Source organism: Neofelis nebulosa, chromosome 17 (assembly GCF_028018385.1).
Source record: "Neofelis nebulosa isolate mNeoNeb1 chromosome 17, mNeoNeb1.pri, whole genome shotgun sequence".
Lineage (NCBI taxonomy): Eukaryota > Metazoa > Chordata > Mammalia > Carnivora > Felidae > Neofelis > Neofelis nebulosa.
The window spans coordinates 7,176,465-7,190,542 of record NC_080798.1 but is presented as its reverse complement, the minus strand read 5'-3'; the positions used below and the strand labels follow the sequence as shown (position 1 = coordinate 7,190,542).

Sequence of the window (14,078 nt, the reverse complement as noted above, 5' to 3'; positions counted from 1 at the left end):
CCCCTCCCCTCTGATCGTATTTAGTCTCTTTAAAAAAAAAAAAAAAAAAAAGATTGCTGTCTTGTAATTAATCCTTTCTAAAGAGAGAAAGGGGAAAGTCCTAGAGATTCAGTGTGACTCACCCTCCAGCTGAAAACCACTGCTGGTTCTGGAAAAGGATCATTTACCATTTCCTTAAAACCATTCAAGTGCAGGCCAGGAAGGAAGGCATTTCCGGACCCAAATCCAGGGGAGGGGGGGGAAGCAGGGGAAGGCTCAGGGTCAAAGCCCTTCTGCCCTGACGGGTTTTGGGAACACGGCATCCTCAAATGATTGTCTTTGCGGATCTGAGGGTCTTGTGGGGCAGTGATGGCCTAGGCCGCGCAAAATGACGGATCAAGGGAGACCGGGACCCCACTGGGCGGGGACACCCCAAATCTGTGACTTTAGCAGAGAAGCAGCATTACCCTGCTGCCATGAAGGTCATGAGGCTCTACCTTTCAGGGACCCTTTCTGAAAGCACTGGGAGGGGCTCAACCTTGATAAAGCGTTCCTCAAATTGCACCATGATCATAAACACCTTAGACATTCCCGTAGCAAGCTGTAGGATTGAAAGTCAAGTTCTTGGGGCTCCTGGCTGGCTCAGTAGGAAGAGTGTGCCACTCTTGATCTCAGGGTCATGATTCTGAGCCCCACGTTGGGTGTAGAGGTTACAAAAATCAATACATAGAAACCTAATACACACACACACACACACACACATATATACAGATATATATATATATATACACCACACACACACACACACACACACACACATATATAGATATATATATACACCAGAGAGGTGTCGCAAACGACTGATGAAAGGAGTCTCTAATGCTTGTGAGATATCTTATTTTTGGATTTTGAGCATTTTTGCTTTTGCAATTTGACATGGTGCATTTTTTTTTTTTTTAAATCATATGTGGGGGCGCCTGGATGGCTCAGTGGGTTGGGCCTCTGGCTTCGGCTCAGGTCATGATCTCATGGTTCATGGGTTTGAGACCTGCATGGTAAATCTGCTGACAGCATGGAGCCTACTTGGGATCCTCTGCCCCCTTCTCTCTCTGCCCGTCCCCAACGCACCCCTCCCCCTGACTTCGGCTCAGGTCTCGATCTCACAGTTCAGCAGTTCGAGCCCCGCATCAGGCTCTGTGCCGACAGCTGTCGGTCTGACAAATCTCAAGCTGCGATGACCAAAAAGACAAGAAACGACAAGTGTTGACAAGGATGTGGAAAAGAGAGAACTGTTGTGCACTGTTGGCGGGAAGGAATGTGAATTGGTGCAGCCACTCTGAAACACAGTCCAGAGGTACCTCAAGAAATTAAAACCAGAAATACCACATGATCTGGCAATGGACTTCTGGTCCATATCTGAAGGAAATGAAAGCACTCAGAAACATATGTGCACCTGTGTGTTCACTGAAGCAGCATTTACAATAGCAAAGATCCGGGGACTCCTGGGTGGCTCTGTCGGTTCAGCGTCCGACTTCGGCTCAGGTCACGATCTCCCGGTTTGGGAGTTCAAGTCCCACATCAGGTGAGCATGAGCCCCGCTTCTTTCTCTCTCTCTCTCCCTCCACCCACTCTCTCTCTGTCCCTGGTGGGATTCTCTCTCTCTTCTCCTCTCCTCTGTCTCTTCCCCTTGCTTTTGTGCCCTGTCTCTCTCAAAAAAATAAAATAAAATAAAAATAATATCTTTAAAAAATATTTTTAAATGTGTAAGTAAATTGAAAAATATGTCATGTTAATGGGTTTAAAATAATACTGTATAAAAGTCAAGTCCACCTAAATTCATATGCAGAATCAGAGCCATATATCAACCAATCCCCCAGGGTGATTTTTGAAGAACTTGATATTTTCATTATAAAATTTATATTGGAGTAGGGATCCGTGGCTGACTGAATCAGTAGAGCATGGGACTCTTGATGTCGGGGTTGTGAGTCTGAGCCCCACATTGAGTGTAGAGAATACTTAAAAATGAAAATATCTTTAGGGGCACTGGGTGGCTGAGTCACTTAAGCGTTGACTCATGATTTGGCTCAGGTCATGATCTCGCAGTTCCTGGCTTCAAACCCCACATCGGGCTCTGAGTTGACAGTGTGGAGACTGCCTGGGATCTTCTCTCTCTCTCTCTCTCTCTCTCTGCCCCTCCCCTGGGTGCACTCGCTCTCTTTCTCTCAAAATAAATAAACATTTGAAAAAATAAAGTCAAGTCCTGAGACCTAAGTCACAGTTCTTACTAAGACTCATGAAAAAACATGCATCTGCACACACCAGGGGGGGCTAAAGTTGAAAAGCCTGGTTTCATCCAGTGTTGGACAGAATGCAGGGACCCAGACCTCTTCAGACCCTGCTGGTGAGAATGTCAATGAGCACGGTCACTTTGCAAAACTGCCTGACAGGACGGCGGGTCCCCTTAGTCCACAGTTTCACTTTGTGCGGTTTCAGTTCCCCTGAGGTCAGCTGCGGTCTGGATGCTTTTTCCTTAGGACAACCAGAAGGTCAATGGCAGCCTAGCGCTACATCACAAGCCTACCTCATTCCCCTCCCTTCGTCTCAGAAAGTAGCGCTTGGTCATCTGCATCGTCGCATTCAGAAGAAGGGTGAGGACAGCACAAGTGGAAATTCTGAGAGAGAGACTGAGAGATCACATTCACATGCGTTATAGGACAGTATAGTGTTAACCACGGTTATGCTTTGTTATTACTTCCTCCGGTTCATATCTCACTGTGCTTCGTGTGTAACTTTATGATAGGTTTGTAGAGAGAGAAGAAACATAATATATATAGGATTGTTGGTTCAGGCATCCCCTGGGGGTCTTGGAACATACGCCTGACACAAAACACCCTTGGGTTGAGTGCTGGGGATGCGGGGAAGAAGCTTTTGTTCTCACGCTGCGGGAAAGGACATCAGCTTGCCTGTGACAATCACGCATCACCCTCAGGAAGACTCCCACGTATCATGCTGGGTTGGCAGCTCTGGGTTCTCTGCAGTGAGTAAGTGTGAGAGATCCGGTCACCTTCTGTGGATGTTAAATCTGAGAAGGATGAGGGGCGCCTGGGTGGCTCAGTCAGTTGAGCATCCAACTCCTGATTTTGGCTCAAGTCGCGATCCCAGTGTCTCCGGGTTGAGCCCCGCATTGGGCTCCGCGCCTAAGATTCTCTCTGGGCGCCTGGGTGGCTTGGGCACGTAAGCGTCCGACTCTGGCTCAGGTCACGGTCTCACGGTCTCACGGGTTGTCAGTTCGAGCCCCACGTCGGGCTCTCTGTTCTCAGTGCAGAGCCTCCTTCGTGTGCTCTATCTCCGTCTCTCTGCCCCTTCCCTGTGCTCTCTCTCTCTCTCAAAAATAAACATTAAAAAAGAAAAAGAGTCTCTGTCTCTCCTGCCCTCTCCCACTCTCTCTCTAAAATTAGAAAAAAAAAATTTTTTTAATAAAAAAGTCTGAGCAGGGTGCGGGATTTGCTGTGCTGGTTTGTACCATAAAACTGAAATCTGCCGCTGTAGCATAAAACTGAAATAAGACAGTCAGGTGCAGCACAACTTGCCAACGTTTCAGTGAGACAGAGGCCCTGGGAACGGAGCGGTAACCCCCGTGCCTGAGCGCATGGTGCCGTGCGGCCGGGCCGAGGTAGGGGGAAGCGATTCTCAAGGGCTCCAACCACGACAGCTGTGCACCACGGGCAAGAAGAGAGAAAACCCAGGGGGCTGTGCCTGCTTTCTCGTCTGGCTTCCACTGGGCGGCATTATCCGTCTCCCGTTCCCATTCTGTCTGTCTTGACTAGGTTTATAGAAGGGTTTCGTTTGGGTACGGAAGACAGAACACAAAAACGAGCATTTTGGCCATCTTGCCCCTTTTGTAAAGTTATTTATTTTTGAGGTGGGGGAGGGGCAGAGACGGAGAGGGAGAGAGAGAACCCCAAGCAGGGTCCCCAGTCCATGCAGAGCCCAACACGGGACTCAGTCCCACAGCCTCCAGATCATGACCTGAAGCGAAATCAAGAGACGCTTAACCGACGGAGCCACCCAGGCGCCCCTACCCCTGGACCATTGTTTTTTTTTAATTTTTTTTAACGTTTATTTATTTTTGAGACAGAGAGAGACAGAGCATGAACGGGGGAGGGGCAGAGAGCGAGGGAGACGCAGAATCCGAAACAGGCTCCAGGCTCCGAGCCGTCAGCCCAGAGCCCGACGCGGGGCTCGAACCCACGGACCGCGAGATCGTGACCTGAGCCGAAGTCGGACGCTTGACCGACTGAGCCACCCAGGCGCCCCATGGACCATTTTAAAGTATACACTTCAACAGTATTCAGTACACTCAGCCTGTTGTGTAACCATCACCATCACGCATTTCGAGCACTTCCTCAAGTTCCCAAACTGAAACTCTGTACCCAATAAACACCAACTCCCCATTTCCCGCTCTCCCAGCCCCTGACAGCCGCCATTCTACTTCTGTTTCTGTGACTTTGACCACGGTCCATGTACGTCACATTTTGTCTGACTTCTCTCCCTTAGCATAACGTCCTCAAATTCACCCACGCCGTGGCACGCGTTCGAAAGTTCCTCCGTTTCACGACTGAATAAGGTCCCATTGTGTGTATACACCTCATGTGGTTTATCCATGGAGCCACGGATGGACACTGGTCGGCTGGCAGCTATCGAGGAAGAAGGAGCTGCGAACACCGATGCACAAAGATCCGTCAAAGTCCCTGCTTTCCATCCTCTGGGCATCTATCTGCCTAGAAGGGAAATTGCTGGATGGAGCAAGGTTAGAACTTTGAAACATGCACACGGGGGGCGCCTGGGTGGTCTGGTGGTTACGCGTCTGACTTCGGCTCAGGTCATGATCTCACAGTTAGTGAGTTCGAGCCCCACATCGGGTTCTCTGCTGTCGGCAAGAGCCAACTTTGGATCTTCTGTCCCCTTCTCCCCCTGCCCCCTGAGCGTTCCCTCTCTCTCTCTGAAAACAAATACAGAAACTCAATAAAGTCTGGAAAAATTAAAATATTAAAAGAAAACACGAACATGGTGGTGGGGATGTGAATTCACGTGACTATTCGGGAGAAGGCTTTCATGATATTCTCTGCAGCTGATTACACGCCTACCTCGTGATGGAGCGAAGTGCTAGCGTTCCTTCTTTTTCAGCGAAACTTTCCTATCGGGGGCGCCTGGCTGGCTCAGTCGGTGGAGCCTGCAACCTTAGGGTCATGAGTTCACACCCCACGTTGGGCATGGACCCTACTTAAACAGATTTAAAAAATCATATAGGGGCGCCTGGGTGGCGCAGTCGGTTAAGCGTCCGACTTCAGCCAGGTCACGATCTCGCGGTCCGTAGTTCGAGCCCCGCGTCAGGCTCTGGGCTGATGGCTCAGAGCCTGGAGCCTGTTTCCGATTCTGTGTCTCCCTCTCTCTCTGACCCTCCCCCGTTCATGCTCTGTCTCTCTCTGTCCCAAAAATAAAAATAAAAAACGTTGAAAAAAAAATTTAAAAAAAAAAAAAATAAATAAAAAATCATATAAATACATCATCACAAATAAAAGCCAAACCCCGGCAACAAATGCAGTCACTGTATTTTTTTTTTAATGTTTATTTATTCTTGAGACAGAGAGAGACAGAGCATGAACGGGGGAGGGTCAGAGAGAGAGGGAGACACAGAATCGGAAGCAGGCTCCGGGCTCCGAGCCATCAGCCCAGAGCCTGACGCGGGGCTCGAACTCACAAACCGTGAGATCGTGACCTGAGCTGAAGTCGGACGCTCAACCGACTGAGCCACCCAGGCGCCCCTGCAGTCACTGTATTTTAGAATAAACAGATGGCAGGATGTCCAACCTACGATACTAATTAAAAGCAAAAACTGGGGTGCCGGTGTGGCTCCGTTGGTTAAGTGTCTGACTCTTGATTTTGGCTCAGGTCATGATCTCATGGTTTGTGGGTTTGAGCCCTGCATTGGGTTCTGGGTTGACACTGCGGAGCTTTCTTGGGATTCTCTCTCTCTCTCTCTCTCTCTCTCTCTCTCTCTCCCTCCCTCCCCTGCTCTCTCAAAATAAATAAATAAACATTAAAACAAGCAAAAAGAATACCAAAACCAAAAATGAATTACTGATGCATGGAACAACATGGATACACCTGAAAAACTTAAAACTGAGAGAAAGAAGTCAGACCCTAAGGCTTGTGTAGTATCTGAGCCCCCATTCGTAGCGCACACAAAAAAACGGGAGCTGCGGACCTGCAGGGACAGAAGAGAGGGAGGCCATACAGTTGTAAATGTGTGACTTGAAGGGGCCTAAGACAAAGCCCAATGCCTTCAGCTGGGCACTCAAGGCTCCAACATTTCTCACCCTGCCTTCTCTCCCACGGTGATCCTGTCTCTGGTGCTTCTGGAACTCCTGCCACGCGGCGGGCAAGGGGCCCTCCCCTTCATCTGCCAGGGCCGTCTCAGGTCTTGGCACATCTCCACCCTGACTGCCCGCCCACCGCTCACCCTCCCCACCTTAGTGGTGGAACCTGACCTCCAGGAGGAAGTGGAAAGAATCTGTAGGTTGAGCTTGGTGGGGGAAGCAAGGGTGTTGACACAGGTAAGCACTGATTGAGTTGCACTCTTTAGATTTGCATATTTTACTCTATTTAAGTTAGGCCCCCAAACACAATGAATAAAGGAAAAGTCTTGGTTAGAAACTGTTCAGCAAAAAAGAAGAGAAGACTAAAACATAATTTTGCTCTAGAAATTTCTATAGACATTAAATGATAAAATATGTCTCACTTTTAATCAAACTCGTATATACAATTTTTTATTTTTTTTAATGTTTATTTATTTTTCAGAGAGAGAGAGAGAGAGAGAGTGTGTGAGCAGGGAGGGGCAGAGAGCGAGGGAGACACACAGTCAGAAGCAGGCTCCAGGCTCTGAGCTGTCAGCACAGAGACTGACTTGGAAGTCGAACCCACAAACTGAGATTATGACCTGAGCCAAGTCAGACGCCCAATGCACTGGGCCACCCAGGCGCCACTGACTTGTATTTATAAGTACACGTGATGTTCTGGGGGTGCCTGGGTGGCTCAGTCGGTTAAATGCGCAACTCTTGATTTAGGCTCAGGTCAATGACCTCAAGGTTTATGAGTTCAAGCCCTACATCGGGCTCTGCACTGCCAGTGCAGAGGCTGCTTGGGATTCTCTCTCTCCCTCTCTCTTTCTCAAAATAAATAAATAAACTTTAAAAATCCCGTGATATTCTCTTGCAATTATTATGAGGTAGGCGTCTTTCGAGTGGGAAAGACGTGTTCCTGACTCCACTGTGCATTGACGTCTACACTGAGCAGGAAATCTGGGAGACCAGAAAGTCGGGGGTTAGGCAGGTAACTTCTGGGTCATGAAAATAAGCCTGAATGAAGCTCATTCCCTTCGCAGGGGCAGGGCTGGGGATGGAGAGGAGGAGGGTGGGAGGGGTGACACCAGCAAGGAGGAGCAGGCTGAACAGAAGGAGACACCCACAGGCACAGACGGGGGGAGAGGGGGTGCCCGTGGGGTGTGTACTAGTCAGATTGTTTGTTTCCTGTATCTTGTGACTTTCGACGTGTTAAAAATCTTGCCATCCCTGGGGAGACGGCCCCTCCAGGCCGGGCCGGGTCTTAAAGGTAGCAGAGGGCTCAGTCCCTTCAGAGCAAACCAACCAATCCCCAGCCCGTGTCCCCCAAACACCCCTTTTCTCTCACTCCCACGCCAGGCCGCCATTTCCCCTGCCCTAAGACACCCAGGACAGGAACCAGACACCCAGAGCCACCCCTCTAGGCCAAGGCCCCCCCAGAATGGCTCAAACTAGCTGGTCCCGAGCTGCCCTCCCGGCCTGGCCTTTCCCACAGGTCTCTGTCGTCTCTGGCGAGGCCTCCCTGCACCTGCTTCTGCCCCTGCGGCCCTGAATGGCATGGCGTGCCACAGCCCCTGCTGAAACCTAAGTAGTCCCTTCTTCTGATGGCGTGGCCTCCCCACATTGTCACTCAGTCCGCTCTCCAAATTAAACTCCCAGGAACTGAGCAGGCTTGAGTTGAGAGCTTCCAGGAAGAAGCTGACCACGAGGGCCCCATATCTGTCCCTCTGGGCTCCAGGGCCACACCTCAGTCCCGTCTCCAGAAGGAGGGAGGCTCGGTCTGGACGCTCAGCCCTGCTTCCTGGCGGCCTCCACACCTGCAGGGACAACATGGGTCTCAGATCAGAGAGTTGTCCCTTTCGTTCTAACTCCAGGCGGGTGGGACAGCTGCGTCCCACCTGGAACTCAGGGACTTCCTGGAGACTGCCCTGGGGAGGGACGGGCCCGCTCACCTGGTGTAGTAGATCCAGGTGAGGCCATAGGTGAGGAGGAAGCCAGCCCCCATGAGGGCCCCTCTGAGCAGGGTGAGGACCAGGGGCCAGGAGCCCTCTTGCCCATCAGTCACACAGTTGCAGGAAGACGGGCTTCCTGGCGAAGCGGGGGACAGAGGATGAAGTCCTGCCCGCAGGCCCCAGGCCCTTCCACATCCCAAACACCTGGCCAGGCTGTCCACCCCCACAACCCGTGTTGCAACTCACTCTGCACAGAGAGGCTGAAGGAAATGTGTTGGGAGCCCAGCGGGTGCTGAGCCTGGCAGGTGAATTCCCCTTCATCTCCAGCCCCTACGTGGGGCAGCTCCAGGACCCCGGGTGCGGAGGGCTGGGAGGGGCTCAGGGCTTTCCCCTCCTGGGACCAGCTCAGCACGGCAGGGGGATTGCTGTCAGCCACGCAGACCAGCCGCAGGAACTGGCCTTCCAGGACCGGCAGCGACATACCGTTGCACAGCGTCTTGGGGACTGAGTAAGAGATTCACCACAAGGCGGGTGGAGCCGTGACATGAGTCCCTTCCAGATTGTGCCCGCAGAGCCAGAAGTGGAAAGATAGGGCCATGCCACAAGGGCTGATGGCGGGGCTACTCATGGCTGATTAACGACCCTGGCGGTCAAGTCAGGCCACCAGAAAGAAGGGGGGCTGCGCTGAGGTGGGGAGGGTGAGCCGTGGGCGGGCAGCTCCCGTGGAGATGTGCCAAGACTTGAGGGCCTGGCACGTGAGGGGAGGAACACCTGCGCCTGGGCAGGGAGAACCAGGACAGACACCGTCCCGATGGATCCCAGTGGGAGAGAAGGCGGGGTGAGCCTTGAGGGCTGGACTGAGCGCCTTGAGCTTTGCCCTGAGGTTACTGGGAAGCAGTAGGGGCTGTAAGCAGGGGAAATGCAGAATCAGCACTGGGTCTAGAGAGATCCTGCTGGGGCCAAGTGGGGAGTGCAGGGGAGAGATTAACCAGGAGGCAGGGAGGCTGAGGAGGAGGCTGAGGTGAGGGTTCAGGGTCCAGGAGCAGACTGGAGCTGGGTCTGGGGCCAAGGGCAAGAAGAGGGGAATGATTTGGGAAGTGAGGTCCTCGAGACTCCCCGACTCGTGGGGGGATGCTGGCAAGGAGGGGACTAGAAAGTTGTGGGAGGCACCAGGATAGGGTCAGGATAGGGATGGGGGCACAGGTGGAGACAGGGACAGAATGAGCAAGCCCACGAGAGTGGAGACAGAAAGAAACAGGGGTCCAGGCTGGAGCTGTGGGGAAGGGGAACATGGAAGGGTCCACCAGATCAGAGAGGCAGGAGAGCAGACAGCAACTCCAGCCCAGGGAGCAGAACCTGGAGAGTCAGAAGGTGGAAGGGAGGCCGCCAGGGAGCAGGGGAGGGGAGGGGAGGTGTAGGGGGGAGGTGAGGGGAGTTGGTGCCTGATGGACACAGTTTCGGTTCTGTGAGCTGGAGGGAGCCCTGCAGACTGGTTGCACAACACCACAAATGGACTGGACATTGCTGAGCTCTACCCTTAAACACGGGGAAGGTAGTAAGTGTTACCTATGTCTGTTTCACTACAAGTGACATAGACTTTGGGGCACCTGAGTGGCTCCGTCAGTCGACTGTCTGACTCTCGACTTCAGCTCAGATCTTGATCCCAGGGTGGTGGGATCGAGCCCCGCGTAGGGCTCTGGGCTGAGCTCGGAGCCTGCTTGAGATTCTCTCTCTCTCTCCCTCTGCCCCTCCCTCCCTCTCTCTCTCTCTCTCTCTCTCTCGCTAAAATAAAACTTAAAATGAAGTTAAAAAACCACAGACCTTAAAACTAAGGAACAATGGGGGCGCCTGGGTGGCGCAGTCGGTTAAGCGTCCGACTTCAGCCAGGTCACGATCTCGCGGTCCGTGAGTTCGAGCCCCGCGTCAGGCTCTGGGCTGATGGCTCGGAGCCTGGAGCCTGTTTCCGATTCTGTGTCTCCCTCTGTCTCTGCCCCTCCCCCGTTCATGCTCTGTCTCTCTCTGTCCCAAAAATAAATAAAAAAAAAAAAAAAAAAAAAAAAAAAACTAAGGAACAATGGAGAAGGTCAAAAGGAACCAACGTCCAGTTATAGAACAAATAAGTCACGGGATGTAACGCGCAGGCACGGAGACCATAAGTAATAGCGGTACCCCAGACTTGAAAGCTGTTGGGGCGCCTGGGTGGCTCAGTCGGTTAAGCGTCCGACTTTGACTCAGGTCACGATCTCGCAGTCCGTGAGTTCGAGCCCCGCGTCGGGCTCTGGGCTGATGGCTCGGAGCCTAGAGCCTACTTCCGATTCTGTGTCTCCCTCTCTGTCTGCCCCTCCCCCATTCATGCTCTGTCTCTCTCTGTCTCAAAAATAAATAAACGTTAAAAAAATTAAAAAAAAAAAAAAAGAAAGCTGCTACGAGCGCAGATCTTAGATGTTCTCACCACAGGAAAAAAGAACAGTAACTAAGTGTGATGAGGGATGTTCACTGGACTTGCTGTGGTGATCATGTCACAATACATGCAAACACCAAATCATTACGTTGTATAGCTAAAAACGAACACAACAATACAACGTTGTGTGTCGATGAGTCCTCAGCCAAAGTAAAACATAAATAATACACACAAACCAGAGAAAAGAAGAGGCAGCAGCCAAAAGCAATAGAGACGCTGGTGAGGTGGGTGGGGGGGCAGACCCAGACCACAGGGCTGAGGAGTGGGCGAGGGGTCTCAATCCCCAAGCCCTGAACCCTGAGCCCTGAGCACGCAGAGAACCAGTTCCTATCACAGCCCCAGGGAAGAGAGGATCTTTCCTGCCTGTGTTGTGTCCCTGCGGATTGTGGGTGGTCATCAACTGCGGTGTGGCTGAGAGGGGTGGGCTTTTGCCCTTTGTTCCAGAAGCCCCGTAAGTGAAAACCTTGGATGGGGTGTTCAGACTTCCCCCAATGTCCTCCGGGAAAAGGATCCCAGGCCTGGATCCCTCTTTCCCCCATTGCCCTCTGGGACCCAGCCCTCCCTCCAGCACTCATGGGAGACAGTAAGCCAGATGGTCCCTTGCTGGGAGCTGACCCCCCACCCCCACCCCAGGCCAGGCCCCAGCCCCCAAGAGGACAGTTCTTTCCTACCTGTGACATTGCTGAACATGCTGATGGTGAGGTTGTGGGGAGAATCTGGGGTAGAAAGATACGGCTCTGCTTCAGAGGTGAGGATTGGGATGGAAGCTGACCTAGCACCCCCGGAGGGGTGGGGAGCACTGGGAGGGGGTGGGGAGCACCGAGAAGGGGTAGGGGTGCATTGGGAAGGGGTAGAGACACTGAGAAGGTAGGGAGCACTTGCAAGTGGTGGGAGCACTAAGAAGGGGTAGGGAGCATTGGGAAGGGGTGGGGGAGCACTGGGAAAGGGTAGGGAGCACTGGCAAGGTGGGGAGCCCTGACAAGGTGGGGAGCACTTGGAAGGGGTGGGGTGCACTGGGAAGGGGTAGGGGAGCACTGGGAAGGGGTAGGGGAGCACTGAGAAGGGGTAGGAAGCACTAGAAACAGGTAGGGAGCACTGGAAAGGCATAGGGGAGCACTTGGAAGGGGTGGGTGCATTGGGAAAGGGCCGGGAGCATTGGGAAAGGGTGGGGAGCATCAGGAAAGGGTGGGGAGCACTGGAAAGGGTTAGGGAGGACTGGGAAGGGGTAGGGAGCACTGAGTAGGGGTAGGGGAGCACTAAAAAGGGTAGGAAGCACTAGGAAGGGGTAGGGAGCACTGGAAAGGCATAGGGGAGCACTGAGAAGGGGTGGGGAGCATTGGGAAGGGGTAGAGACACTGAGAAGGTAGGGAGCACTTGCAAGTGGTGGGAGCACTAAGAAGGGGTAGGGAGCATTGGGAAGGGGTGGGGGAGCACTGGGAAAGGGTAGGGAGCACTGACAAGGTGGGGAGCCCTGACAAGGTGGGGAGCACTTGGAAGGGGTGGGGTGCACTGGGAAGGGGTAGGAGCACTGAGAAGGTGGGGATGGCCGTCCTTGCTGTCTCCCCTCCCTCTACTCCCAGAACTGCTCAAACCCCACTGCCCTGAGGGACCCAGCCCTCCCCCCAGCACTCACAGGAGACATTGAGCCGGATGGTTCTTTCCACGGTGGCCTGAACTTCTGGCAGTTTCACCTGACAGGTGAGGTTGGTGCCATGGTCCTGCGGCCTCGGGGTGAAGGCCAGCACCGAGGAGTGCAGGCTCTCGGGGTCCAGCGAGTCCAGAGCAGCCCCCACCCAGGAGAATGTGAGAGGTCTTCCCCCTTCGCAGGACCCCGGCAGGCTGCAGGTCAGCTCTGTGGGCCAGCCAGACTTGAGGGGCTCCGGGAAGTGGATGTCGGGTTCCTGTGTCAGGGCTGAGGAAGAGACAGGGAGGTGCCCGGGCCCCAGGGAGGTGGGGACCCATGGGGTGACCCTGAGAGGGTCCGGGCCTCAGGGCCCAAGCTGACCCCGGGCCCCGTTATCTCTTCCAACCATCCCAGCCCCAAGACCCAGAGCAGGGAATGTTCCCGGCGTCCTGTGCCTGCTCTAAGAGGGGCTGTCCATCCCAGAGCCCTCCCCCGGGGCCCCTGCTGTACCTGCCACCCGCAGAGTCACCGTCGTATCTGTGTAAGTATATCTCACGTCTTCTCCTCTCTCCACTCGGAGAAAGTAGACTCCCTCGTCACTCCTCATGGCGTCTCTGATTCTCAGGGAGCAGTTGTAGGCCCAGGGGTCCCCGACGAGGTGGAATCGGCCCCGGGCCTCTGTCCTCACTGCTCTCTGTGGGTTGTTTGTAGCCACCGGATAACGGTTGCTTGAGGTGTCCCTGTCCCGGAACCAGTATATGTAGAGCATCGTCCGGGAATACCACGGCTTCCAGGGGTAGGAGAAGGAACAGGGCACGTGGACACACAGACCCTCCTGCACGGTCACGGATTCCTTCACTCGGAGCTGGTACTCTGGATCCTCCCCTGGGGGGACACGGAGGCTCAGCCGGGGCTCCAGCCCCTCCCACCTGTGCCCAGCCCTCCTCCCGAGGCCCACTCACCCCCGAACAGCAGGGGCAGCAGCAGCAGGGGCACCATGTCTGCACCGGCCAGGGCAGGAGCCCGGATCCAGGTCCTTCTGTCAGGGAGGGAAATGCCCCAAATGTGGGGTGAGGCCAAGGAAGCCCCAACAGGAAGCCGTGTGTGACAGAGCTGTGGTCACCACGGAAGGGGAACTTGGACAGCACAGGCTGTGGGGTGGGGGGGAGTAGAGCGGGGCTGAGAACTCATCTCCTCCTGCCTCCCTGCCTGTTGCAGGTGGAGCCCGGGAGTTACTGGAGATGGACCGAGGCCTGTCTGGACGGATAAGGCCCCAGAACGGTAGTAGCCCTTTCCTCGGACACCATGTTTGCACAGGGAAGAGAAGGGAACACCACCTGGCTAGCTCCCTGGGATGGGAGCCCATGGGCGCTGGAAGAGATCAGACAAATGCATTATCACACGACGGGGCTCTAAGGAGAGGCTCCCAGGCTGAGAAGCCAGGCGGCATCAGGGAAGGTAAGTTCTCAGGGACAAATACATCAGGTAGGACATCACTCGGTCCCCAGTAGTCCCTAGAGATGTGGTTGCCACCAGTGACCCTGTGGCCTCCTGACCCCTTGGATATGGGTCCCCCTTCCCACCACTGTCCTCATCCCAGGCTGCCTCAGACTCTGGCCCTGGTGTTGATGCAGAGTTGACCCGAGAGCCGGGCATTTGGA

General features: G+C 53.8%; 1 protein-coding gene across 2 annotated transcripts; it reads right to left on the bottom strand.

Annotated features, from left to right (window-relative positions):
• Positions 1–6,620: 6,620 nt before the first annotated feature.
• LOC131499884 (sialic acid-binding Ig-like lectin 14) lies at positions 6,621–13,528 on the bottom strand. Of its 2 annotated transcripts, XM_058708424.1 has the most exons (7): positions 13,380–13,528; positions 12,928–13,302; positions 12,427–12,705; positions 11,465–11,509; positions 8,579–8,836; positions 8,333–8,468; positions 6,621–8,197 (listed from the first exon to the last, which is right to left on the bottom strand). In XM_058708424.1, the coding sequence occupies exons 1-7, from the start codon at positions 13,414–13,416 to the stop codon at positions 8,128–8,130; spliced, it is 1,200 nt and encodes a 399-aa protein (XP_058564407.1). In that variant the 5' UTR covers positions 13,417–13,528; the 3' UTR covers positions 6,621–8,127. The 2 variants fall into 2 exon arrangements, with proteins under 2 accessions (XP_058564407.1, XP_058564408.1); XM_058708425.1 differs by lacking the exon at positions 6,621–8,197 and having other exon boundaries at positions 8,329–8,468.
• Between the last annotated feature and the right edge of the window lie 550 nt (positions 13,529–14,078).